Source organism: Hipposideros armiger, unplaced genomic scaffold (genome assembly GCF_001890085.2).
Source record: "Hipposideros armiger isolate ML-2016 unplaced genomic scaffold, ASM189008v1 scaffold_3, whole genome shotgun sequence".
Taxonomy (NCBI): Eukaryota; Metazoa; Chordata; class Mammalia; order Chiroptera; family Hipposideridae; genus Hipposideros; species Hipposideros armiger.
The window spans coordinates 4337673-4365575 of record NW_017731353.1 but is presented as its reverse complement, the minus strand read 5'-3'; the positions used below and the strand labels follow the sequence as shown (position 1 = coordinate 4365575).

General features: G+C 49.9%; 1 protein-coding gene across 5 annotated transcripts in view; it reads right to left on the bottom strand.

The window, feature by feature from the left end:
* Nucleotides 1-438: 438 nt before the first annotated feature.
* Nucleotides 439-27903, bottom strand: part of FUBP3 (far upstream element binding protein 3) — a 51493-nt gene continuing 24028 nt past the window's right edge. For 2 of the 5 annotated variants that reach the window (XM_019638421.1, XM_019638453.1), the window contains 17 exons: nt 26403-26436; nt 23986-24035; nt 23516-23587; nt 22243-22300; nt 20114-20276; nt 18775-18873; nt 16229-16333; nt 15043-15145; nt 14150-14250; nt 11989-12130; nt 8180-8340; nt 7342-7415; nt 6947-7027; nt 6677-6753; nt 4070-4141; nt 2756-2883; nt 439-1787 (listed from right to left, as the gene is read on the bottom strand). In XM_019638421.1, coding sequence (XP_019493966.1) covers nt 1779-1787; nt 2756-2883; nt 4070-4141; nt 6677-6753; nt 6947-7027; nt 7342-7415; nt 8180-8340; nt 11989-12130; nt 14150-14250; nt 15043-15145; nt 16229-16333; nt 18775-18873; nt 20114-20276; nt 22243-22300; nt 23516-23587; nt 23986-24035; nt 26403-26436 — 1529 coding nt within the window. In that variant the 3' untranslated portion in view covers nt 439-1778. The remainder of the gene's footprint in view (nt 1788-2755; nt 2884-4069; nt 4142-6676; nt 6754-6946; nt 7028-7341; nt 7416-8179; nt 8341-11988; nt 12131-14149; nt 14251-15042; nt 15146-16228; nt 16334-18774; nt 18874-20113; nt 20277-22242; nt 22301-23515; nt 23588-23985; nt 24036-26402; nt 26437-27903) is intronic. The other 3 variants (XM_019638429.1, XM_019638437.1, XM_019638445.1) reach the window with 3 other exon arrangements.

Genomic DNA, 27903 nt, shown 5'->3' with positions numbered 1-27903 from the left:
GGCGCGGAGCGCGGTGCTGACTCAGCTCCGTGAATGTGTGCCTATGGCTGCACAGCTGATGACAGCCTCTGCACTGGGACTCCCTTAAAGGAACCTTCCAGCTCCACTTCCGATGACAGCGCCTGCCTGAGGAAACCGTTATTGACTTCTCCGTGTCACGCCCACATCAAGAGACTGATGCTTAGACTTGACAGGTAAGGGGGGTGGGGGGGCGGCCGAAGGTAACCAAGGCTCTCAAGTCAAACTGTCAAGTTATACATTAGAATAAAATTAGTTTAACGAAGTAGCCAGCAATCTAGGTTGTGCACCATCTAAGTCGGCTGATGCAGTGCGACCAAGAACTGCAAAAACCCTGGCTTTTTGCTTTTTATTTCAGGTGGCAGCGGGCAGGAGGCGGGGGGAGGGGCACAAGCGAATGGAAAGCAAACAGACTAGAAATACTTCGCCCACAAGATGACTCGTGGAAATTTTATTATATAGAGTGTAAAATGAATTGTCAGTCAAATAAAAAGAACACTTTTTTTTAAAACAACATGCATAACATTTTCCAACTGTCATTTTTAATAGTTAGACATTTCAAGCATTATAAGGAAAATAAGGAGAAAAAACCAGAAATGGTAACTTCAGTACATTTCAAACGGAATGTCCCTCAGGTCAATTAAAAATGCAAGAAAAAATAGCTTCAATTCCGTTTTTCTGTCGTTTAAAAATACATGTTATCTGTACAAGATACCACTACAGTAAACATTGGAAATCATATTATCCCTTTTATTAAATCAAAATTATTTAATTCATAATTGTGGTTAATACTAGATTTATTTATTCACCTAGTTAATTCGACAAATATTAAAAATATTTAAAAGAAAAAAGCCAAGAATGCTTTGCAATTAAAAATAGTTACTACATTTTTATGCGGTTTAATGTTCCACAGTGTTTGTTAAAAGTTATATCGAATTTCTTTTTAATATTAAAAATAACGGTATTTATATTTCTGAGAGAATAGAGAAAGGTTTTTTGTTTTGTTTTTAAAACAAGCTTGGAGGTCTTAGATATACAATTGTAACCGGTAATGGAGACATGAAAAAAACGTATGCTAAACACGCAAACACATTTTTATATTACCCTTTAGAACTCTAGAAATTATACAAACCCTATAAAACGCCCCTCCCGATCCCTGTTGGACAGCAATACAATTACCTGTCTCAATTCAGAATTCACATAATTAATTACAATACATAATAATTGTTTTTTTAAAAAATGCAATAAAACCAGACAGCCAAGATACAAGAAATTAGAAGTAAAACATTTAATGAATTTACACATTTAAGAACATTTAAATACTGTTTAAAAATTTTTAAAAAGAATTTGTTACAGACCACCTAAGACTTCCAAGCCATTTTCTGTTGCAACAGAAAAAACTGTAAATAAAAAGACACGCAAAAAAAAAAACCAAACAAAAAAAAAACGAAACAAAACACACCGTGTTGAAATGTCACTGCTCTGAGGCACATTCTGGCGCCTGAATTTGCACGTATTGCTCCAAAAAGAATCCCAGAGCTTCCACATTTGAAATAACAAACAAAAATAATGAAACAATTACCAGCAATTTTTAGTAACTAATTTCCGGATTTTTAGAAAAATTCTGTTAATCTAAATATAGTGTTTCACAGAATAAAACAAAGGTTCTTCATTAAAAGGTTTGCAAATCTAAAAACCTCTGTTACAAACAGGTTTCCGCTCACAATGATTTCGGGGTGGGGGAGCCGCAGGTCACTGCCCTACTGTTCCTGTGGAAGGAAGGGGAGAAGTTAGCCTGTGGTGGCACTCAGTGCTTGTCTTGTGTCTGGGGTTCTGTTGGCACGAGGTGACAGGTCACCCTGTCCTCTCTGGCTCCACAAACCAGCCAGTGTCTCAGCACTTTCTCCCGCCTCTCCTCAGGGGCTTGGCCCAGACAAAACATCCCTTGAATAGGAGGCCCTGGGGCGTCTCTCTCTCTCTTAGGGAGACTGGGTAGGGAGAGGGGAGTGATACTTCTCGGTCACCACCAGTCACGACACCCATTTCTACTGGGCCCAGGCACAGAGGGCCAATGTGGCAGTGAAGTGGCCCATGGGGACCGGCCTCTGGTCACCTGGAATATGCCAGTGGGAGCATTTGGCCCTCTTCCCCACAATAGGAAATCCGTTTTTGGCCTCTGACTGGACAGAGCCCTCCAGGTTTCTGTGCAGGACGAGTAAGATCTGGCACCCTGCCTGCCCGGTCTTCAGAGGGTGTAGACTGGCCCCGTTCCTGCTGCCCCTCACTGCTGTGGGGGCAAGGGTGACAGCCTGGCCACACCACTCTTCAAGAGCAGTAGTGGGGTGTGAGTACCACAGTCCCTACTTGCAGTGCCAAGCTTGCCCAGTTATCTAAGCTTGGCACTCTGATTTGCAGTTGGGGAAACTGAGGCCCAGAGGGAGAAACTGAGTGCCACTCAGCACTCTGTCCTGCGGCCTGGATTTGAGGGGCAATCAGGAGCTTCCTTGGAGGAGTTGCCCAATCAGTTCCTCTCCCAATCTTGTTCACCCTGGGACTAGGGGGCCAGGGTGGTTGCAGCTGGGCTTTCAGCAGGCAGAGACCATGGTGAGGGGCGCTGGGGCCTGAGCTGTCCCCTCACATCCCGGTGCTCTGACCTGGGATCAGGCACACACAGCAGGCATGGGAGAGGGGTTGGGGTGGTATGGAAGTCGCAGCAGTGCTGGCATCGGCTACACACCTGGCTGTGGGCCTGAGCTTGCCCTAACGTCTGCCCGTAGAAAGCGACCTGCTGTCTGTAATACTCCGCCCAGGCCATTGTGTAGTCTGGCGGGGAGCTGGCCTGAGGAGCAGCACTGGCGGCGTGACCTGATAGATGGAGGCAAAAACAGGCGTTATAAGGAGTGGGGACATACTCAGAGGGGGTGATGGGTGCCTGGAGGGATCCCTTCTTGAAGGTTCTGAGGCATCTAGAAGAAGCCCGCAACGCGCTCACCCCCTGGACGCCAGGGAGTCGCCACCAGGCAGTCGGCGCCGCCCAAGAGCTCGCTGCAAAGAGTGTGGTCAGCCTTTTGCTGCTGGTCCTCGCTCTGCCCTACAAGACTTCAGCGTTGTCTTCTCTTCAGAATGACAGTCTTTGCATCTGCCTGCCTGCCCTGTCAGCTCCCAGGGTGGGGTGCGGGTGGGGGGAGAGCGGAGGGCGCACCTGGCTCCAGTGCGGGCATGCCTGCGTGCATGTGCGCAGGGTGTCCACCCCCACGGAGGGCTGGAAATGCAGGCCCATGTGTGTCTGGGAGCCTGGATTGGGGGAACACTGGACACCTGCACTTTTGCCAGGCGCTCCAGGTGACCATGAGCTCCCGCCCCCAGCCCCAGTGAGGATTCCAAAGACCAGTTCTTTCAACCAGCAAATAACGCCCTGCAGATTCAGTCCCGTGAGACACCTTTCCCCACAACATCCGCGCGCCCGGCTCAGCACACGGAGGATTTAGTACTACCTTGAAATGATTCACCTGAGTTTTTTTAGTTGTTGTTAGTTTTTTCCCTCCTTTTCAAAAAATACTGATTTGGTTTCTAGTAGTTAAAAAAAAAAGAGCTCACTTTAGAAGAAAAACAAACACCTCAGCACCCGTTCCAACTTTAGGCCCCATCCCTGAGTTCCACCATCTTTTCTCTTCCTCTGCCCTCAAATGGCCAAAAAGAGCCGGGAAGTGGCCGGACAGGGAAGAGGCCACCAGCTGGTCTGCGTCCTGGCCATGCAGTTTTAAGGGGCACTGGCACCGCGGTCCTAAGTCCCCCAGCGGAGGCGCCATGCCCACCTCCAGGCCCTTTGGGGTCCCGAAGGGGGAGACAGTGGGAAGGACGAGGGAAGACAGACCACTACGCCTCGTCTCCTCCGACAGACCCAGGGGCAACAGGAGACAAGGCGAGTATGGAGACGGAGTCACACGGAACAGCATGTAAGAAAAAAAGGTGGCAGGGAGGCACAGACAATGAAGTCTACAGGCTTGGGGCTCTGAGCGGGCCTGCTGGGTGGGAAGGCCAGTGCACTCACTCTGTTTTTTGTAATAGTCTTCCCAGGCCTTGCTGTAGTCAGGCTGGCTGCTCTGCGGCTGGCTCTGTTGGCCTGTGCGAAGAACACAAAGGCAGTCAGGCCCCCAGCCCGGCCACTCCAGGTCCTGCTCTGACTCCCTCACTCACTTGCCCCTGGGCCACACACCTCCGAAGCCCTCCCCCGGCTGTGGCCTGGGAAGAAGGTGGCAGCAGGCTGGCCATGGAGGAGACGTGTCAACACCCAGGTCGGGGTGGCGGTGCAACTAAGAGGCTGGGGCTGTGCAGGCGGTTGCCCCTCAGGGATGACCATGGGAAGAGCCTCGACCCCTTTCAGATGGGGACTGCAGCGGCGGGTGAGCAGAGCCCCGAGGGCCAGACTGCCACTAGGCTCCCTGGATCAGCCTCCAAATGGACAGAGTCCAAATGGCACTGGGCACTTTTCACCTGGCCCTTTCTGTTCAGAGACTGATGGCTTCCCCTCTGGACAAACGGTGTAGCAAACACGTGGGGAACTGTCCAGAGCATGCTAAGGTGACGACAGAAAGACGAAGGCACACAGCGAGGGGCTGATGGTCGCAGCACACACCCGACACGATCTAGGCCCCGGCCGTGTGGGGCAGGAGCAGGGGAAAGGACGTGTGGCTGGCCCCCGCCCTCTTGCGAGGACACACCAGGCGGCGTTCTCTATGTGGCACAGACAGGAGAGCAGCCTCCACCTGCCCAGGCGCATAACAACCAGCGATAAGTGGGGACCTTGCTCTCTGCTGGTCAGGCTGGCTGTATGTCCACCCACTAAGGTCCCTTTAATGCCTTCTGTTAAAACCAGACTGCAGCAGCAAGAACACGCCAGCAGACACATTTCACAGCAAAATGTTCTCTGCACTAGTTAACACGCTGAAGACTGAGAAGGGTGAGGGGCCGAGGACAGCCTGGGTGTGGGTCTGGGGAAGAGACAAGGGGAGGGTTAATAAAGGGCAGGAGGGGACTCAGACCAGGACGCTAACGGCAGAAGGACCTGGTTTTCGGGAAGGCTACAAGTGAGGAATGCGGGCAGCCACAGCTCGGCACTCAGACATGGACGGTGTGGGCAAGCAGGGTTTTTCTTCCAAACGAGATTTCACTGACCAAAACCAGTTTTCAATTCCTAAATCTCTCGACTAAGCCAGCAAAGCTCAAGACCCCTGGCGAGCGGCAATGCCCAGGCGCTGCTGTGTCTTCCTCCTCACCCCGCACGCCGCGCCACCTGCTCCTGGCCTGCCTGGGCGGCGGGCTGGGCCTCTCCACAACCATGCCCCCCAGGGCCCGTTTCCCTCAGTCCCCTTGGGCGTCAGCGTGACAACGGACACTCCCCCCAGGCTAGGGCCTCTCGCTGGTCCTGTCCTGGACAATGGGACAAACGTGAACTTGACCCGGTCACCTTCCGTCTTGGGGGTGCCCTCTGATGGGAACAGGAGGGGGAACAAAACACAGGCAGGCTCCGGAATAGAGTGTGTCCAGTGAAATGGGGTGTAGAATCTAGGTGGTGTGTGGGTGTTTGTGAACTTTAAAATTTTCTACTTGTTCAAGACCATTCATAAGAAAATATTGGGGAAGAAAAGGAAAAAATTCAACCACACAATTTCAGAGCTCGCAGCTACTTTAGAAACCAAGAAACCATTTCACGGACGACAAAGCCGGAGCCCGGGGGAGGGGAGCGGGCCTGGGGCTGCACAGCACTGGCCTCCAGGCCCCGTGTGTGCTCCTCCAGTTGTGACCGTGACCAGGGTCCCGGGGCAGGGCTGCCCAGCCAGCACTCTGCTCTAGGGGAAAGCACGCTAGACCCCAGGCTTGGTGCCCGTGAGCGAGGCTGTGCGGCTGGTCCTGCAGCCTGGAGCGCGGGAAGGACAATCTGCGGACACACGAAAGACCGCCTTCCAAAAACAGCGGCCCTCAAGAGGGTCAGAACAGCCAAAGGGCAGGGTTTCCTTGTGATTTTCTGCAGGCCGTGCAAGGTGGGCCCCACCAGCAATAAAACTCAAGAAGAAGCCCTAATGCAAACGTGGGGGCTGGAGAGTGGGGAGCGGGTTTGAGTCCCACAGGATGTTCTTTTACAACTAGTTTTCTCAGTGAGGTGTCACTCAGCAGAGCTAATTTGCTAATTTGTGTTTTCCGAAAAGCTCAAGAACCAGAAAGAGCCCCTTTCTAAGAAGGTGCTGGAGAGAAGGGGGAGATGGTCGCCTTGAGGCCAGAGGAGAGGAGTGGGAAGGGTGCCCAGGAGGGAGCAGAGGGGCTCGGGTCAACACCCCACCCCCACCCCACCAAAGGCGTGTCTGGCCCACTCTTGGAAAACAAAAGTGACAGAAGCCTCCAGCTCTGAGAAGGACAGAGTGACTGGGAAGGAGGTCTGAGAAGATGGGCCAGGAGGCAGCCAGCCCCTCCGCCCTGCCCGGCTGCAGGCTGGTGCCATTTCCACAGAAGCCTCCCTCTGCGCATGGGCGCTCCCCCAGCCCGGGGCCTGCTGACGGCTCCCGATGCCTCTGCTTAGGGACATCCTGGGCCTGTTGGCCGAAAGTTGGAACGAGGGCCTTCCCCGGGGCTGTGCAGAGCCCACCTCCTCCTGTACACTTACTTGGGACTTGCTGTGTGGGCTGCTGCCACGCCTGGTAGGTGCTGCCCCAGCCCTGGGTCAGAAAAGCCGGAGGACCACTGTGGAGAACAAGTGTGGGTCACATCCCCTCCTCACCTGGGCCCACCTCCAGCCACCCGTCATCTGTCACTTCACTGCTCACACCTCCTCCCCGCCAGGCAAGCACAATGGTCCCCGCTGGCAGTGGCCAGGTGACCACGACCCCAGTCCTGACTGAGAACCATGTGTATGGAGTCTGAGCAGGCTGCCTACCTCACAGGGGTGCTGTGGGGGTTTCCGTTCACTTTAGCAGCAATGTTGGGGAAGCACCCTGAGCTCCTCGGAGGAAAGGTGCTGAAAGGATGTGAAAAGCAAAGACAAAGGGCTCAGAGCCCAACAGTGGCAAAGCTCTGGCAAAAACCTCCCCTTCCCCAGTCCCAGGGGGGCAGATGCTGGCAGTGACTAGGAGACCCTCTGCCCCCTGGGAAGGCTCTCACCCCTGCACTGGTCAGTGAGCTACGGACAGGCCCGAGGTGAGAGGTAAAGATGAGTCGGGCCCACACCCAGAACCCAGGCTTTGCTAGCACTCCCTGGAAGTGGCTGGAAAGGAGGAGGACCTCTTGGGAGGGAGGCAATTCTTCCAGTTGAGATGGATGCAAAAGACTCACTTTTGATGAGGTGCAGCCGGTGGCTGGCTGAAGGGGCTCTGTCCAAAGGCGCCAGGTGCTCCCAGACTGGTCCCCTGTCATGGCACAGAAGAAACTCTCACTTCCTGTCGGATGCACGCCTGCCCTCCGCCCAGGACCCCTCGAGGCACACCACAGCGTTTGGGGAGACAGTCAAGGGAAGACGCCCTACAGCACTCGCACTAGCCTTCCTTCCCCACAGTGGACTTGATTGGCAGAAGTGGCTTCTGCCCTTGAGCGACCAATACCACCACACAGCCAATGCTGGCACCACCACATTTGCCCTAGCGTGTCACCCTGGGGGTAGGGACCAACCTGCTTGACTCTCCCGTCAATTTAGGCTGGCCCATGGCTCTTTCTGCCATTCTACGTCCCCTTTGAGGTGAGCAGTGGCCAATCTGTCCTCCATCAACACTCCCTTTCTTTATCTGCTTTGAGGTGCCTGAAACTAAAGCCAGAGTCAATGAAAGCTGCCTGCAGGGCTGGCCGCCAGGGCAATGCCAGCAGGAGTCCCGGGGCAGCGCTGGGGAAAGGCTGCCGCCCCAGCTGCTCATCTAAGCCTGCAGGGGACACGGCTCTGGGGCCTGAGCTGCGGAGACCGTGGTGAGTTCTGCCAGAGGCTTCCTCATCCCGTCTGGGCCTGGCCCTGGTACCCCTGGGCCCCAATCTTCCCCTTGGCAAAGTGGAGGGGGTGCCCTCACATGACGTGAGGACTGACAGGCACAGGATGTACAAGGTTCTGGGGAGAAACAGGTACCTTGCACACCCACCGGGAAATCCAGCTATTAGTAAGCTGATGGGGAAAGGACCTTGTACGTACGCCAACTTTCTCATCTATAAGATGTCTGGCCACCTCGATCTGTTGAGGAATTCCCCTGATGGTGAATATTCGCAGGTTGGGGTCGGTGTTGGGAGGGGGGTTCCGCTGAAGCTCCACATGGGCTCCTGACTGCTGGTTTATGCTTTTGATGTTCTCACCCCCTGCAGGCAGAACACAAAAAAAGAGGGTAAGTGGCAGCTGACGCAGGCCCGGCATTGCGCGCAGCTCTCCGCTCCAGAAGCGGAGGAATGGGTGCTTTCCCATCCTGGCACTCGCCTAGAGAACAGAGAGGTACTCTGTTTACTTGAAGCTGGCTCTAACAAAACCCAGGGCTCACTCATTTGCAAAACCAGGTTTATGATGTGAAGCTGGTCCTTCTCAGAGCCAGGATGAGGCCACAGACACCTCATGGAACCTGCTGGTTTTTATCTCAGTGTCCTCTGCAGAGGCCTGGAGCTCGGCCCTTGGCCAGTGCCACCTCAGCTCCCACCCCAGGCCGAGGCCTCAGCCCTGGAAGGCACTCCATCCTTCTCAGCACAAGAATGGCGACCTGATGGCCCCTCTACGGCACAATGGGGGCCTTCAGCCACAGAGTGGCCACCGCCCTGCTGTTCTCCCTCCCTCCACAGGTCAAACGGACGGCCACAAGACCCAACAATGCCTGGAGCCCACTTGGGCCTTTCATATCCCATCCTGTCACTTCTCCGTGGCGGGGAGGGGGAGGACAGGTCTAGACAGAGAGGCAGCAGAGGACGGGGTCACAGAGGCCTGGGTGGAGCCAGGCTAATGAAAGTTTAGTCGGACTCTTTGAAAAACCTGTGCGAGTCTCAGCCTCTTAATGAAATTTGCGTAACAAAAGCCCCACCAGGGTAACAACGATTTGATTCTTCTTTTGAAATTTCACAGAACTTACAGATCAGCTCTGCTCAATTGTGGGGGGAGCCAAAATACAAGGAAAACTTGTAGCACAGAGTTTTGCAAAACTGGAAAAAGGCAATCTGTGGGAAATCTGGTGCAGGGGACCAGAGTCCCAAATGATCAAAAGCAACAACTAAAGGCCAGTCTGTCACCCCTCCCGCCCAGAGTCATAACTGCCTCATGTGACATTTGTCATTTCCTTGTAATACACCCGCGGTCCTCCACTCTAACCTGCCCTCCACCCCCACTGCAGGAAGGAGCAGCTGAACAATCCGTGAGGGGGAGGTGAGTAGGGGACACGCGATCCGCGGCGGGACTCTATAATCGTCAAGCAGCAGAGGCTGTGTCCAGCTGTCCGTCCTGAAGACGGCGCGAGCGGCCCTTTACACTACGGGAAGGAAACCAGAGACGGAGGGCAACCGGATAAAGCTCTGTTCAACGTCAGCTTGGGTGGTACTGTCAGTCTAGTTAGGGGGGGTTTTAATTTGAAAGCAAATTAAAAAGAAAAAGAAAAACACAACTCAGCAGACCAAAATTCTGTGTGCACGATTTTCTTGAAGTTCTGCAACAGCTTATGAAAAGCGTCCCTACATGTCCTACCTCGAGCAAACACGCTTGTCTTGGGGACAGCACTGATCAATGCACAAAGTCCCAGTGTGGTATCTACTGCTCCTTATTCACAGAGAAAGAATTTTCTCTTCTTTGCACCATGAAAAAGTGAGCAGCTTTGCTCCTCAGCAACAACGTTTTGGGGGAGCAATGGGGAGCCAACACTCAACACAGACCTTTCCACCACACACCCAGCCTCCTACCCAGACGCTCCTCGGTTCTGGAGCAAGAGCCCGCAGACGAGCCCCTCCATTCATCGGGCACTTGGACCAGCAGCCCACAGCCCCTCTTCCCCGAGGCCTTGGGAGCATGCTAATAAGGTGAGGAGGCCCCACAAAACTGCACGGGGCCGGAAGGAGTTAATTTAAGTTCATCTTCCTTCAAAATGAGGTCACCAGCATGGCACATGGTGGCTGTCTATAGACTCATTCAGCAGCCTGCTCCATTCTTCCACCTGATGGGGGGCAGAAGCGACCCACCAGTGGCCCCCGGCTGGACGTGAAATCGTAAAGCAATTAATCAAACCTGCTAAAAGGCCTGGCTGACAGGAGCAGGGCTGGCCGCACTATCTGTCACTATTGCTGTATTTATCATGGAAATCCAGCAGGGGCCCAGGGAGGTGCAGCGTCTGTGCAAAGGCTGGAGCCTGGGGAGCAGGGCCCGACTGCGTGTGGCTCCCTCTCCCTCGCTCGCCCGCCCGTACCCACGCGCCCTTCCCAAGGAGGAGGCGTGCGTCATGCCAGCCCTTTTTGGGGCGGGGGGGGGGGGTGAAGGAGGGAGTTAGTATAGAAAGTCCTCTTTCTCTGCCAACAAAACTTTTCCTGGGCTTCTCAGGGTTGCGGCTAGAGCCCTGGACACATTATCAGTCACTGCTTCCTCTGCGAGTCACTCAGGGTGACTTTGTAGTGGACAAGCTGTGAGAGAATGTCCTGTGAACACTGAGGTTTCACTATGGGGACTGTCACAGTGGAGGCAGCCAGGCTCTGCCAGTGTCTAGAGACACCCTTTCACATGAAAACCTCGTGAGCAAAACAGTTCTCACAAGGCAGAGAAACCTCGATCCGACTCTCAGTCCACAGGCATCACGCAGATTTACTGCACGGCAGCCAGGCTGTCCATCTGGGTAGTGGGTCTGACCCATCCCAGCATCTGGGCGGCTAACAACATCCATTAAACACCAATCAGCATGGACACCCTGCCAGAAAATTAAAACAAACCCACACTGTTCCTACCCTCTCTGAGAGGTTAATAATCTGAAAGACTACGAGGCAGATACAGGGAGATAAACATTTTGAAAGAGCATGAAAAAACACCCTGTCGTGGGCGGGGCCCATTCTGGGAGGTGACAGAGTCAGGGGGAACTCCCACCCCAGGCCTGCTCCTAAGGACGTGCTGCAGCGGCCTCAGCGTTCTGTTGGTGGGGACATCCCCAAATCACGTTCTGTGGAATACTAGCACCCCTGACAGCTAGGAGATGCCTGGATCACAGAAACTGGAGAAACTCTGGGGAGAAGACTGATTTATTTACTCAAATACCAGACCCAATGCCAAGTGCACGTTCCCTGCCAGCAGCGGGGTTTTGCTTGAACAGAGGCTGCGCCTGCTGCCGGGGAAGGGCCCCGGGAGCCACAGTCCCCTCTCTGCAGCCCCTCGTGGGCCCAAGGCCGCCCAGATGAACGAGCCACAATGGCCTAGAAATCTGCCTTGCTTCTCACTGAGGGGTGCGCCCCACCAGCCCTTAACGAGGGTTTCTACCTAATGGTCTCTAAAATGCCTGGAAACAACAAATCAATTTTTATTTCCCACCACAGGGTGTCTGTTACTCATGGTAAATGTGTTGAAAGCATAAAAACCATTTTCACATATAGTGTCAATAAAGACCGAATCCCCAAACCCAGTAAGGAAAAAAGCGACACACTTGTCAGAAAGCAGTCTTCACTTGAGGAAATGATCTTAACTATTCCTCTGAGTTCCTTGGAGGTGAGTTAGTGACTGAGCAGCCGACCGACATTCAGCCTGTGCGAGGCGCCTTTTCAACTGAGCTGCGTAATGGGCAGTGGTCTTACTTTCCACCATGTCCGTACGCTGCACCCTCATTCATGAGAAGACCCATGCAAAGCAGGATTCCTGCGCAAGGGCGCTGATGCCACAGTCTGGCACCTTCAGTCAAGTGCAGCAAATAGACATGCCTCTGTGCCCTGGAGGTACTGCTGTATGTGAACCTGTCTACTCTCAGGTGAAACAGCTGAAGGGGGACGGGAAGCCCCGTGGTTGCCTCTTACCTTTGCCGATGACGAGGCCACATTTATCTGCGGGCACTGTGTATGTTATCTCCTGGATGCCACCAGGGGCTCCCATGCTCCAGTCACCACGGCCACGGCCTCTTCCCCTGGCAACTGCGAGGCTGCCAAAGCCATCTCTTTCCTGGGAAGGAAGCAAAGCTCCAGTGAAGATTTCTGCCACTGCCGCCAGCACCACTTTTCATCTCCAGGGAGGAGGTTAAGTGACAGGTTGTAATCAACGCCACACATCCGAACCTGAGGTCCCTTCCACATTTCAGATTCTGAAGTGCTCTTCAGAGCCAGAATTAACACAAATCACAGGAGCGTTCAAGGAGGCTGCGTGCGGATAAACACGTGTGGTTACATAAACAGCACAAATAGATCCAACTCAAACAGGCAGTCAGATCTAAACTCCCAGGGCTGACGCCCAACGCCTTCCCCTGGAGTTGGCAGTGCTGGGCCCTCCTCACAGGTTTAGGAGTTGGTTTTCTCCTCAATGCTGGCGCTGTCCTTTCCTGGGGTTGACACATACGGAGCCTGCCAGAAGCCAGGCAGTACACGCTGAAAAGCTACGGGCATTTGAAGGTGACACATGAGTGGCAATGTATGACTTCTGACCCTCCCCTGACCAGGCTCCTATTAAGAACAATTCGAACACTGCTGTATGAATCAGAACACCTAGCAATCCAACAGCAAAAAGGACAAAAGGATTTTAAAGAAAAACCAGTTGTCCTGCTCCCCCAAAGAGGGAGCAAACCAGGCCGGAGTCCACGATCTGGGGTTGGAGAAGTCCCTGACTCCCTCGCACACTGTCCCCTCAGCAGAGAGCAAAGCCCACATCTGACACCTAAGAGAAGGTTCCTTTCATTCGAGGGCAACACGTCCCATTCCAGCCTTTGTCCCAAGTCCCTTTGGAGCTGCAGCATTTAAATCTTTTAAATGTTGAGGGAAAACCTGATAGAGTGAGCTGTGAGCTTCTTTCACGGGACGGAGAAGCTGAACAGATATGCAACGTGGTGAAGAAATGTGTGGCAAAACGTGCCCATATTGATGAAGAGACATGTGGGAGTTTACCCAGAATCTAAACCAGAATAAGCGGATAAGTGGCTTTCTCCCTGTCCTCTGCTTTTAGGAGTGCCAAATGACAAGTAAACAAGTTCATTCAGGGGCTGATGTTAACACACACATGCACAGCCCACTTTCGGGCTATGCCACAGTCTCAAGGACAAGGCTGCCCCCTAATCATCTCACAGCCTCTGCAGATCTGGGTTCACGAACTCTTCCTACTAAAAGTGATGTCTGAGATCATTTAGTGACTCTTTTCTGAACCTGTCCAAGCCTAAGAAGTGCCTGCAACTCTAGCTGAGGCCCAAGTCTTGGAGATTCTGCTTCAGCAGATATGGGGAGGGGTCTATAAATTCGCTACTTCAGCATGCACCCCCAGATGACTTAGGGAGCCGCATGGGGAGCACCATCTGGTGTAAAACCCTGTTTGCGGCTGAGAAGACTTGGCCTGGAGAGGTCCTAAGGCTTGTCCAAGGCCGCGTGGCTAATGGCAGCGTTGGGCCAACAATCCCCTGCTTCTTTCTTCAGCTTCCATGGTCCTCAGGCTTCCTCGGTCCTGGGGGGCGTGCCAGCCCACCATCAGTGACAGTGGGTCCCCAGAGGTACTGACAACGGGGGCAGGTGGAGACGCTAACAGTATCATACCAGCTTGTTCAAATTCCAGACAAAGATGTGCATGGAAACCAGTGCATGAAGACAGCTTTAAGATGCTGGGGGAGACTAAAATGCTTTCTAAAGCTACAATTAGATTTTACTTATAGCTTTATACTAAGTATGCTCAACTGTTGAAACTTGGTCATCTGCACTGTATTTTCTCAAACAGTTTAATAAGCCAGGAACTCTCTGCATAAAGAAAATCTGGATTCTGGGATAATAAAGGCAAGAGAGTAATAAACTAGCAAGAAAAAAAAAAAAAAAAGGAAAGAGCTAGCTGTAGAGAAGCTGCTGGCTATCAACCAGGAGGGAGGTAGCTGCCAGGAATGTGGGTTCCTAAGAAGGTGACTTGGGGGGGGACTGCTCTGTGGTGCTGCCTGAGCCCCGTGTGACACTTGCCACTTTCTCAGGTGATATGCAAACTCCAGAGAGCTGGACCCACCTGGGCCGTAAGGATAAGCTCGTTGATGACGTGCGCTGCGTGCTGACATCGATCGGGGGGTCCCATGACCTGTGCAGCTCTCTCTGGACTAATACCATCATCTGTGGAGCAAGGTGAGCAGTGGGATTAGGAAAAGCCCAACTTTAGAAAGAGCTAAAGGTCAACCTGGTTTGCAATCCATAGTCCTACCAGTGCCAAAGCAGTAGCAAGGACATTACCCGACTCAGGGCGTCTTGTGGATAGGGAGATGTATGTCTACGGCTATATAGTTTTTCATGGCCCGTGCCAATACTATGCAATTACAGATATTTAAAAAATATATCACTGAAGAAACAAAACCAAAACCAAACAAACAAAAAAGGCCAAGGAAAACAGTAGAGCTATGGCAGCCTTTTCCAAAAACTAGCCCATTGTGATGTTTTTCCATCTTCAGAGAAAGGAGGAAACTGTAGACAGTGTAGACAATTTTGCTTCTAGATGTAAATTTATAAAATGTAAAGAATTGCCCTTTATTGTGTTTGTTCTTTTTTATGGTTTTAAGTTATCTTAAATTTTATGAAATCAAAGTAACGTTTTCTTTTTTTAAGTCCTTACTTGGTAAAATTAAAAGCTGGAAATGCTATGTTGATTTCCCCCAATTTTATCAGTCTAAGTGGGGGAAAGCCCTAGAAGCCCCAGGCTAGGGTGTTCTGGCACAAGGGTTAACCAAGCAGCAAACCCAAAGGAGAAGTGAGGGCCCAGAGGAGAAATTTAGATTGGCAATTTGGTAACAGAATGTTGCAAAAGAGAGAAAAAACATATTATAAACTGGCTAGTTACAAAGTCCTTGAGTTGTGACGGTGTTTTGTAATTCTTCATAATGCTCAGGATTTTTGAAAATCATCAAAACCAACCTGGTTTGAACTGAATCCTCACACCAGCGTCATTCTGGATCTTTTTGATCATTTCCCCATTTCTTCCTATTACAATCCCAACAGCAAACCTAGGAACAGACACCTAAGCACAGAAAAAAAAAAGCCTCATCAGAGCTTTTCTATAAACCTGTCTGTTCTTAAAGGAGACATATATATTTTAAACAATTTTTTAACAAAAAAAATTTTTTTATTATAGTGCATTCCTGGAAATGATATAATAAAGCATTTTTTTCCTCTTAAAAATATTGTGATTCATGATTGCATTCCTGTCCATTAAATGCATCCAGCAAGTCTGAGATTTAATCAAAATAGTTATAAAAATGAAGTAAAGAACAAACCTTACAGATAAAACATTTAAAATGGCTAATTTATATTCCAAATTCTATGAAATAAGCATAAATATACCATATACTTGTCCATTATACTAGTGACCCTCTAAAGTATTTTTTTCCACTTTTTATTGTGGTAAAATATACATAATATTTATCATTTGAACCATTCATAAGTATACAATTCAGTGGCATTAAATACATTCACAATGTTGTGTAACTGTCCCAGATATCTATACCCCAAACCTTTCCATCATCTGCAGTAAAAAACTCTGTATCCAATAACTAGTAACTCCTTTCTCCAGTCCCTGGAAACCCTGGTTTTATTTTGTTTCTACAAATTTGCCTATTTAGGTATAACTGGAATCATACAATATTAGTCCTTCTGTATCTGGCTTAGTTTGCTAAGCACAATGTTTGCAAGGCCCACCCATGTTGTAGCATATATATCAAAGTTTCATTCCAAAGCATCGATTTTGGTCCCATTCCACCTCACCAATAAATCTGGATTCCAAGTTTCATAAAATCACAACACAGATCACCAACAAAACTTGGACTTTGGTCTTCACCTGCGCAGCGGAGAAGCTGTGAAGCAAAACCTCAGAACCAGGGGGAAGGCCCCAGGCCCTGGAAAGCATGCAGCCGGCTCCCCTTACTGTGGCTGATGGCCCCAGTCTGTCCTCACACCCACCCTGGGAAGCGAGCGCATTTGTAGGGTTTCACAGATGAGACAAAAGTTAAATAACTTGTCCAAGGTTAAAGAGCCCACAGGCCAATGACCTACAACCTTTAATGTCGTCATGTCATTTGCCTACTAACCTGAAATTCAAGCATACCTCTATACTGCCTCCTCCCATTCGGGAGGTGAAGTCACTGCGTACGCCTCGAAAGTCAGCTTGGTCTTTTTCTCGGATGATCTCTAATACCATTTCTCTTGCTTGCTGTATAAACACAGATAAAAGACACTATGGAAAACCAAATCCTGAAAAAGACACGCTACCCGGTTAAATTTCGACATGCGGTGGGGCTGCAAGGCTCAGATGGCGCTCGGCTGTGGGGAACTCACTCACTGGGTCACTACACGGGATGGGCAGCTGCTGGCGAGGGTCGTATACATCAAACCCTAAACGCTGTGTTCTTTACCTTGCCCCAAACGTTTACCAGACAAGGGTCTACCCTTTTTTAAGCCACAGTAGGGTTAGCAATTTGTGTGGGGTCCGAACTTGATTACTGTCACCCTGAGGTGTTTCTGGCATGTCGTTTCTTTCTAATAAGGGAAGGATTTTCTGAGCGCTCTGAGTGTGGGCAGGTTCCAGGAGGAGGAAGACATGACCGTGGCATCCCATCGCAGAGGCGGTCCAGGGAGGTAAGGAGAAAAAGGCCAGCCGGAGCCCGAAAGTACCTTCCAGCACTGAAATCACATGTCCCAGTTACTGACTGGTGAGACTGCCCTCAGCCCGACTCTCTCCAAGGCACTTTCAGCGCCCTCTCCCCAGAGAGTGCACTTAAGCCAGCCCACCCACTGTGCCCACACAGTGCCAGCCCCCAGGAACCTGCACCAAGGATCAACCGTGCCTAACAACTCAAGGTAATGTGGGAGCCCAGGCTGAGTCCTGGTTCTGGAAAACCAAACCAAACCACTGCCACCCCGAACAGCAATTAAAGTCTTAGGACATTTGCGGAAATCTGAATACGGACTGTTATGGGATTACCGTTATTTTCTCAGGCCTGGTTTTATAAAAGAAAGTTCTTATTCTCAGGAGATACATTGCTGTAGGAATTAGGGATGGAGTCATAATACCTGCCACTTACTTACAGCAAAAAACAAAACAAAACAAACACACACACACACACACACACACAAATGGCAAAATGACAGGTAGGATGAGGGTATACAGGCGTTTGCTGTATATCTTGTCAACCTTTATGTATGTCTGAAGTTTTTCATCATAAAAAGCTAGGGAGAGAAAAAAGACAAACCAAACAACAATTTACCCCAAACACAACAGACAGCTTCTCCCCAGTAAAAAATGTGGAATACAGTTTTAACATAAAAAGCAAACACTAAAAACCTTTCATTATAATTACTTTCCTGCGAATTCATGAAACATGAAATTCAGTGAAATAAGCTCTTGGCTTATGTATTCTTTCTGCCAAAGATAAAACCAAAGTTTCCAGGAGAGAAAGCAAGTGGGGGTAGCACCCTCTCCAGCAGGCCTGCTTCCCGGTTCCTCCTAGAGTCCTAGGAAATCACGTGGAGTCCACAAGCTGGACTGCATGAACCAAGTGAGCCAAGATTAGACGACATCTGATTTTTTAAAAGCCCACCTGTTCACATTCAGAGGTCAGACACTCTGGGTGGGGGGAGGCACTTGGGGGACCCTGGCCTACAGAAGGGGAGTGACGGGCTGCATCACTGACTGGGTCCTAAGGAAAGAAACCATTTTAATCACTGGCCCTGAATCCTGTTTTGAAACCATCACTTTACAGATGTACCTTGAAAGAACAACAATGACATCAATTTGCGCTCAGCCGAACGACAGCATTAAGAATTGGGGGAAATATTTTGCTAGAGGCTGGTAACCTCCGCCGCATCAAAGCCCCAAAGCTCCTACAGAGGAACAGCTATCCCTGACGGGCCGGCTCACCGGGAGTGTCACCTTGGAGCTACTGTAAGTGCAGCAAAGGCAAGACAGGCTGTGGTGGACAGAAAAAGGAGCATTCGTGTTTCACGGGAACATACAACCCACGCCCGAAGACCACTCACGTTCCTGCGAACAGCAAGAGCTGGAGGGTGGGGCCACCCCAGGTGACTTCCACTAGGGCTGTCTGAGCCTGGGGGCTCAGGGCACAGGATGCCTGCCAGGAGGACAGACACATGCCTGTGTGGTGCTGGCACCTTTGCTTATCTCCCACCTCAGCTGGAGGTCTTGCAAAAATGGGCCAAGGGAGAGAACAAGTAAAAGCCAAGAGGAGCCTGCATCTGAGAGGACCACAGGTCAAGTTGAAAACTGCATCTGCTCAGTGCTATGCCATCCAATGAAGCCTTCTGCATTTACGGAAATGTTCTCTATGCACACTGCCCGTGATGATAGCCACCATCCTCGTGTGGCTCTTGAGCCCTTAAAATATGGCCAGGGTACACGAGGAACTCCATTTTTACTTAATTTGAATTAATTCAAATAGCCACAAGTGGCTAGTAGCTCTGGAACTGGGCAACACAAACCTAAATTCTTTCCATCGTCAAACTTGGTTTGGGAAAATAGCTTATCTTAATTAAAGGAGCATCAGTTTTGTCATTTCTTGAATGACATAGAAGCTCTACAAGTTACTACCAGGTGACGCCCACCCCAGGACCTGCTGGATCCCATTTCTTTCCTACCTGTACTTTAAACGGGTCTCCAGTGATGCGAAGAGGCTTGTCTGCCCCCGTCGGCAACGGGCCATCCTGGATCATGACCATTTTCACACCCGTCCGCTCCTGTGGGGTACACACAGTACAGCCCTCATTGCCACGAAGAAGAATGCAGGCGAGCACAAGAAGATGCAAGAGGTCGGGTCGCCTCCACAATAAGACGCCCCCCCCCCCACCAGGCGCTGCCCTCTGACCCCGCCCATGATGCTGGCCTCTGAGGATGCTGACATCCAGGCCGTGCCACAAAGCTTCTGAGTGTGAAGCGGACACCATTTCCCTAGCCCTCTCCCTTCCCAGTCTCTAGGATCTCGATGAGTGACTTGTATGAAGTGCAAGCTCTGAGCTGAGCGCTCTAGTTCACATCGAGTTAGCGCTCACGCACAGCTAAGCGAGGTGCGCGTGACCATTCCACGCACAGGAGGAGAGGCCTCTGAAGGGAAGCTGCCCAGAGCCCAGGAGTAGGGGACCAAAGCTGGGATTCTGGGAGTCCACACGAGCATGCCTTTCACAGTCCGAGGACTGGGCTAGGAGAGGGTCACATGGCAGGTCACAGTCCCTGACCTACAACTTCTACAAGCCCCAAGCTCTGAAATAAAAGTTTGTTCATTAACTAACTTGGCAGCAAAACGAACCTGAATTCATGTGAGCACATGTTTAGCCCTCTCACTGAGTGTGACCGTTATTATGTTTAGCTGTGGAAATATGCATTTGGTTGCAGGGTGCAGCGCTGGAACCTGCTGGGGTTCAAAATTTTGCAAAACTCGGCCCACGGGTCTCGGAGGAGTGATTCTGGAGCTAAGAGCAGCTAACGGTCACGGCACCTGCTCAGTAAGAAGCTGCGTGCTGGGGATCTCAGATAAATACACAGAACGGGGACTATTTCAGCTGCGTTACAACAGCGAGGCCGGCACTTCCCCGCTTTTACATACAAAGACCTGGGCCTTTAAAAAGGACATGGACACATTTAAGATCACACAGCTAACGAGAGGGGTGCTGCTGGCTCAGAAGCCCCCGGCTCTGGATGCGGTATTTTTAGCTGAGATGTTGTCATTTGGAGGTAACGGAGCTTCATGGCAGTGGTTGCTTCAAGCTCACGGGGACCCCAGGCCTGGCATCATACTGGCACCAGGCCAGGCCACAGTAAATTCCCAGAAAATAGCAGTCGGAGGGAGGAACCGTGGGATCACCTGGCAGAGGCTCTGAGAGAAGCTCGGGCCGCTCCACCAGGGGAGGTCAGAGTTCTGGTAAGAACTCCCCGACCAGGAACGGGACGGAGGGGGGCGGCCTCTGCGAAGGGCTCGCATACCTGCAGCTGCTTGATGGTTTCCCCTCCTTTGCCAATGACCAGGCCCACTTTAGACGCAGGGATAAGGAGCTCCTGGATCGTGCTGTTGCCGTCGATGTCATTATGAAAGCCAGGTCCGTTCCGACAGCGGTCCACTATCTGCCCCAGGAGCCGCTTGGCTTGTCTTTGGGAGGGAAAAGAACCACAAGGGAAGCGGCGTTAAATGAAGGCTCTAGGTGCCCACAAAAGGGAAACAGCACCGGGGGAAGACACGAAGAAGTCACGGCCGCCCTCCGTCCAGCTGCAGCTCCGGCCCCCACAACCTGGCAGGCCTCTGCCATCCGCTGCGCTACTGGCCTGGAATTAAAAAGCAACACATCACAACACCAACATCCCGACACAGGCCCCTGTCGAGTCTGCCCTCCGCTTGTGCTGTGTCTTGTCTTCACTCCACAAGCATGTCACTTCTCCTACTAGAATGTCAGCTGCTCTGGCGGCAGGGACAACCTCTGAGCCCTTTGCATCTCCCTCTTCCCCCATCCAGCATAACCCTTCTCAAGAGTCGACACTCACTAGACATTTGTTAAAAAGGCAGGAGAGAGCAATGAGAGAGATGGGAAGAAAGAAAGCAAGGGTTAGTAGTCATCGTTTGAAGTCCCAAACTCCAAATTTCTTCTCCATAACCAACCAGGCTGCTCTATGGCTGTTAAGCTAAGGCTATGAATCACTAGTTTGGTTTCAAGGGGATGAAAAAGGAGGCGGCAGTGGCTCTGATGCAGCCCTAGTCATATACACCTGCATTGTGTTTCTCATGTCAGATTTTCAGGACCCTGCGTTTCACACACCACTGTGTGCTGATTTAGTTGGAGGCGGGCAAGGAAGACTGCACTGCCGAAAGAGGACAGCCCAGCCCACCGAGGCCATCTGTCTGGCCAATTTCCTTTTCTGCACCAGAATCTCCACTGGCTGTGATTTGCAGTATTTACTCTTCAAATCACCATGTAGAATCTATTTCTTGGTTCCTCTAATAGGAAAGAATTCAGCTATCAAACAGGCTGGCTGTACTGTGTATTGAAGAGAGCACAATTGTTTCTTCCTAAACTTACAATCCCGTCGCCTCCCCGGCTTGAGTGGGACAGGAAGCAGGAATGGTTAGAGTAGGAAGGAGGGGAGAGGAAGGCAGGAAACGAGGTTGCCCTTTGGCGCCTTGAGCCTCCGTGGACAGAATCAGCCTCATGGATCTTCTCAGTCACAGCAGCTTTTTAGTATTTCGCTTGTGTACTAGATTAACCTGCGCTGGAAGAAAACCGCCTGGGCTCCAGCAGAACCATCCCGCATGCCCTATAATGCACACCTGCCAGTTATTTGTTCTGGTTCACTGCTTGCAATGTTACGGCAGAACAAGAGGATTCAAACTCATCTCGACTCCCTGAGCAATGGAAACAATAAAATAGCCCTACCTATTGAGGCAGACATAATCTTAGCACCCTGTCCCCAAACGCCACGCTACTCAGTAGATTGAAAGAGGAAAGCGAGCAGACGCAAAGTTAGTACACCCCCCTTCCCCCAGGAGGTTCCTGGATTTGAGGCCTCCATCTGGTACAGGGCTCTGTGCATGTGTGTACCAGGTAGGACTGCCACGCCGGTCTGAAGGCTGTCACAAGGGCCCCCAAAGTCGAAACACCCTCTGGCTGATCTATCTGGCCCTCTGAGTGGAGCAATGGCCGTTTAGTCCATTCGTTAGGCTCACAAGTATCAGAGGGGCCACGGGGTCAGCTCCAGGCAAAAGACCTGGTACCAAGATGGCTTACTAACCCAGGCCTGTTCAGGTAAAGGAGGTATTAACGAGGGAGAAGTCAGGTGAGTAGAGCATTCAGGCAGGGGGAATGGACACTCGTCAGAGCGTGGTTTATGAAGGTGTCATGACAGCTCTGAGAAATTTCGTAGGGTTTTTTAAAAGGTCATCCCTTGTGTGTTTAAGGGGAGAGACTAATGTCCCTGGTGTGGCAACCTCCCGGGTCCTTCTCTACACGAGCATCTGACTGTAGCACAGATGGACAGTGTTCGGTAACAGTCTTGCCCTTCCATTTCTCCCCATTTGGGGACGGAGGAAGAAGAGTGAAAGGAAAAAGTAAATAAAATAAACTTACTCAATACTTTCTGGGGTTCCGGTAAGTACACAGGGCCTCTCTGGAATCCCAGAACTCTCTACAAGAAGAATCAAGAAGATGAGGTGTGTTGGTGGGCACCAGCGAGCCTGTGCACAGACTGTCCCTCCGGGCTGGCGCCGACACCGGCCCCACACAAGCCCAGGCTCCCAGGAAAAGACAGTCGCTTCCATTTGTGGAGAGAGTATTAAGCTGGTAGCTCCACCCTAGGTTCTCAAAGTAGAAACAAGTCCCTCAGGGGAAGGTGGGAGACTGCAGCAGGAGTTTGAGTTGGTCCTAATTTCCAGTTTCAGCTTCGTTTCTGACCCCACTTGTGTGCTGATAAGCGTGAGTCACTTAACCTGCTAGTCCTCAGTTTCTCCATTTGTGGAGTGGTTTACTGGTCGTTTGTTGGCAAATAGCTCTGAGGCACACTAGAAAGAAATTTCATGGTATGCACATTGGGACTATTACCAGTTACTGCTTGAATATCCCCAGAGATCAGCGACATCTATGTGGAATTGGTTCCGGGCCATTTGAGAAGGAAAATCTTACTTTCTACCATCACACATGACTTTACTTTGTTCCTAAAAATACCGCCTCTTAAAATTCTTACTAAAAAAGAAAGTGAAAAGGCTAACAGCAGCAGTTATTGCCTTCAAGACACTATAATAAATATCCCTTAAAATGACAAACATTTCTCTAGTCAAATGCCCTCCAAACCCCCTCGTCCACTATGAAAAGAGGTCAAGCTCAAATTAGATGTTAAAACTATAAATAAAATAAAAATTCTTCCTCAATCTCTGTCTCCATACTGGACAGTCAAAATGGACGCAGCTGAGAAAGGACCTGAACCGCGTTTAACACATGAGAATTTCGCCAGAGCCCCCAAGCTGGCCTCTTTCCACAAAGGGCAGGGGTGGTCTAATCCAGGGGAGCCAGCGAGCAGTCCCCAGGAGTGACCCCAGGACTGCTGCAGGCCCCACTATGTCTGGCATAACATTCTGGTGCAGAAAACAGGTCCTGGAGCGGCAGGTGTTTGGGGGTGCGGGGTCCCATGCCGGCCACAGAATGGGGAGGGTCTCCCCCCAAGGCCAGCTGGGTGGCCTCGTCTCTGGGCCGCTTCTGCTCTGCTCTTTCTGGTTCTCACCGGGGAGACCAGCTCCAGAAGCGCAAGGAAAACAGCAATGGCACATACTTACCCGCGCTCCTAAACTTAGCCACAAAAGACTGGTTTCTACCAAATTGAGATCTGTAAAAAAAAAAAAGCCCTTACCTGAAGCAATCTGAATTTTGCAACCAGATTCTGCTTGAATCCGTGAAATCTGCTCACCTCCCCTGCCAATAACTGAAACAAATTGAACAGGGTCAGAATATGCCCCCCATTCCACATGTAACCACGCATGCGACTTTATCCAACAGACATCCACACTTGGTTCACAGCACTACAGTCAAGCTGGCCTCACTGCACCCACAGAAACTGTACGTGAAACACGGCAAACAGACGGAGGGTGCCCTAGCTCAAGTGAGAAGATGTGAGTGTGTGTGTGGGGGGCCTGGTGGGAGTGGGGGACCCAGGGCCCAACATTCTGGTCTCTCCTTCAGCCTGGAGAGACCTGCAGCACTGTGGGACTCTAGGGAACAGTGTGCGAAAGCCTCTGACTACAGGTGACACACTGAGAGCGAGACAGTGGGATAGAAAGGACAGGCAGGAACCACGGGAAAGTGCACCACGTGGATACTTACTAAATCCAACCATTTTATCAGGCACTTTGAATTCTTCTGTTATTACTGCCCTAAAAACAAAGAACATTTTGGAGAAAAATATAGAAGAATTTTGCAGCCATTTTAGGTTCCCCAAATTCCCCATATTGGCTATGCTAGAAGATAAGGACTTAACAGAAATCATGCCAATTTGGCCAACAAGTCCACAACCATTTACAAAGAGCATCAACGACTGAGCCCCTTGGACAATCACTCCTCGAAAAGCCCGAAGCCTCTACCTCAAGTATCAGAGGAGGAAACCTCTGGGTTCTCACTAAACCATCAGCTCTGCTCACGCCTTTTCTTCATGAGGCCACAGGAGACAGGAGTTTGGCCAAGTACCAGAGGGGTCACCAATCTCAGGGGCCTTAGAGAGCCTCTGGGACTTGGGCAGTGTTCATGTCCTCTCTAGATAAAGAAATAGCCTTTCTTCAATACTCCTTGTTTCCCCATCTTTGTATTGCTTTCTGTCCTCCCTCTAATATAGCTGTTAGGGTGAGACACCCCCAATGCAGTCAGTATCCAGCGGAGGCCTAATCAGTGTTGACCAGGACAGAACAATGACCTCAGTTACTCTGCAAGGTACTTCTGTTAAATGCCATCTCATCCATTATGTTCTTGTTCTCTCTCTTTCTCGCTCTCTCTCTCTCTCTCTCTCTCTCTCTCTAAAAACAACTACTGCACTAGCTCTTTCAAACAAACCTTCAAATTTGCCATACAGTGTATTGTGGACAATATCCAATTTGCCCAACACCCCAGAAAGCAACTAAATCTAAATATTTACCTTAGGAGGAAGCTAAAGGCAAGTAGGTGGGTTTTTTTCTTTTGTTTTTTTTTGTTAAGGGTAAGCATTTTTAAACATCTCTCACACAGCTCGATTTTTACCCATCATGGAAAGGACTGAATAAAGTGCATGTTTTTAGGGAAAGTGCAGCACTTAGAAGAAATGAAATAGCATAAATAGCACTTGCCACGGTATCATTGTGATGAGAGCAAATTGTTCTCCTCGCAGAGTTGACATCCTCAGGTTTATACATGCCCAGGGATTCTCTCTGCCTCCTGGGACACGTGAGTTCACCCCAAACCAGGCTTCCTAATCAGTGACACCATGGAGGTCGGCCTTGAGCCCCCGCTGGCCTAGCACACCTCGCAACAGGCAGGGTCCCTGCTGCAATGTGTTTCCTGACCATGGTGAAAGGTCTGTGTAGCTGAGATAGCTGTTCACCTGGTGGCACAGACTGTCTCTTCTCAGAAATTTTACTGGGGAATTGACTAGAAGAGGCCCAACACTATCACAATACAAAATGTCAGCTCCTCAGCCTATGGAAACAATTTTAGCAGCCTCTCTTTGAGGTGGAAACAAGTCAAGACGAACTGCTTTGGGCTTCCAGGAAGACAAAGCTCTATTCGAAACGTAAGGCTGACACTTGTCTAACGCATCAAGTATAAACATTCTGGAAAGTAAAATCCTAATTACAGCTTTATAGAAAGTTACATCGGGTCCTAACAACCTCATTTAACTTACTTTAATTCATTACAAATTAAAGAAATGACAAAAATCCCAGGATAAATCTTTTGGTTAATGGATGCCTGATGATTTACAAAAACTTCCAAATATTTGTGTAGAACACAGAAAGATATAATTGTATCATTGCTGGTGAAGGTTAAAGATAATATGTTACAATAATGGATACATAGCACACAATTTCACCCATTACAGAAGCTGTTGCAGAGTTCTTTGTATATTTTATCCTTTTTGAAGGGTAACATTGTCACCACAAATATCCTATCTTACAGACCTGACTTTTTAAAGCCCAGAGGTCTTTGTATCTTTCTAAATCCTCAGTGTTTAAGGGAAGGCTGTGAGGGGAAACTGAGGCACGGGATCAAGTGGGCATGTATCCGAGGTTCTCTGGCAAGTCCCTATCACTATGGCAGGGACTGGGGGGGACCCGGGCTTCTGGCCCCCCAGGCCTATGCCTCCTTGAGGACCAAAGCTGTATCTTGTCAAATCCCACCAGCTCACATTTCTTTAGGACATCTTTTCAAGTGAAGAGGTCAAGGATTCATAAAACACTGGGAAAATTGTCAAAACAGGAGCAAAATTTTCATTCTCTCATTTTAAATTAAATGTATGTGGACAGAAGGAGCAGCTCCAACATATTAGAAATCTTTTAAGTTTACATACACGAATGGCTGATTTTTCATACCTCGTATGAGTTTATCCTTTAAGCTTACACTGTCTTGGAAAGGGCAACAAAAAACTTGAGTCTTAAAGAAATCTAGCCCATGGTTTTTCACACTCTCAACCTCTGACTTTCTAACGTTCTAGTACAGATGGTGGATCAATAAACAATTAGAAATGATCAATAAATAATAAAACATAACCCACTGCTTACCTTTGATGTACCAAGGCCCCTAACTGGTTACCTACTGTGGCAAAGAAAAAGAGAAAAGAAAAATCAAAGCATTAGCACGGATAAACTAACTTCATCCTTACACGAGTTCTTACCATTTCAGGGGGAAAAAAAGAAAGGCAGAAAGAAAGCAAACAGTAATTTAGGCTCAGTGGCTGAAATGAATGCGTTATGTGATATGAAACAGGAGGGGATGTCTTGATCAACACAGTCTAACCCAGTGGCCAGCTGAACGCAGGATAAGAAATTGATCTGCGTGTCCACACGCTGAGAAGCCTGGGAGAAAATCCTGCTTCTCAAATCCCTGTCACCTCCTACCTCCCTCCTGCTCGGGGTCCAAACTCAGATGCCAAACTCAGATGCCGAGTTTTCCTTCTTTCTCTTTTTAAAACAAATGAGAAGATCTGACCCCCTAGCTGGGAGGCTAGGACTGCTCCAGGGCAGCTGCAGCCACTAAGACAGGCTCACAGGTCGCTGCCCACCATGGGGCACTGCCCCTCCCCCCATTCTCCCTACCCTCCCAAGAGCATACATCGCAAGGAGAGGGTCTGGCCTGCCCCTCCCTCCTTGAGCCTCCTTGCAGACCCACCACAGCAGTCTGTAAGACGCTAAGAATGAGCAACCGCCTTTCAAGCCCATTTCACAGAGACAACAGTGCCAAACAGCCTCTTATTATGAAAACGAACTCTGTAATCACGTTCCCACAAAACCACTTTAGCTCGGCTTTTTGTTTCAGTTTCTCCTCTTTCAGCTATTGATGAGTGTCTCCTTCACCAGCCATCAGCAAAAATGATTCTGTGGTGGCATTCTCTTTTGGAAAATGCAGCCCAGGAAACACAGTCAGCAGACAATGTAAAAGTGTAAGTCCTAAACATATTAGAAGGAACTGAATGAATCTTACAATATGTAACAAGAGTGTTCAAAAATATGACTCTGGGGAAAGTTGCAAGAAGGGAGGATAGGAACTAAGTGGGAAGGATCAATCACATCAACTTCAGAACAATCAGTGGACCGGTCGGCAGCTGAAATTAGGACTCCGACTGCTCCTCTTTCCCTCGAATTTAACCTTGTCATTCTTTGACAGGATGGAACTGGTCATAAAACGACAAAGGAAAAGAAGCCAGATCCTGGTATTTTAAAAGAAGAAAAAGCACAGAGAAACAATGCTAGCAAACAGTAAACAGAGCTACTGAGTCAATAATGTATTTCTTCTGAATCAATAGCAAGATAATGGTCTGAAGCCAAATTATTGACATTATATACTATTAACCTGCTCATCTCAGTCATACGAGAACTGTTTTTCATTGACTCTTAAAAGTTTTCTTAAGGGTGAAAAGGATAACTATTGCATTGTTCTGTACACCTGAAACTAACAATAAAAAAAAAAAGTTTTTCTTGGGCCGGCCGAGTGGCGCGTTGGTGAAGAGCTGGCTTGGGACGCCAGAGGGCCCCGGTTCGGATCCCACATAGGAGGGCCAGTGAC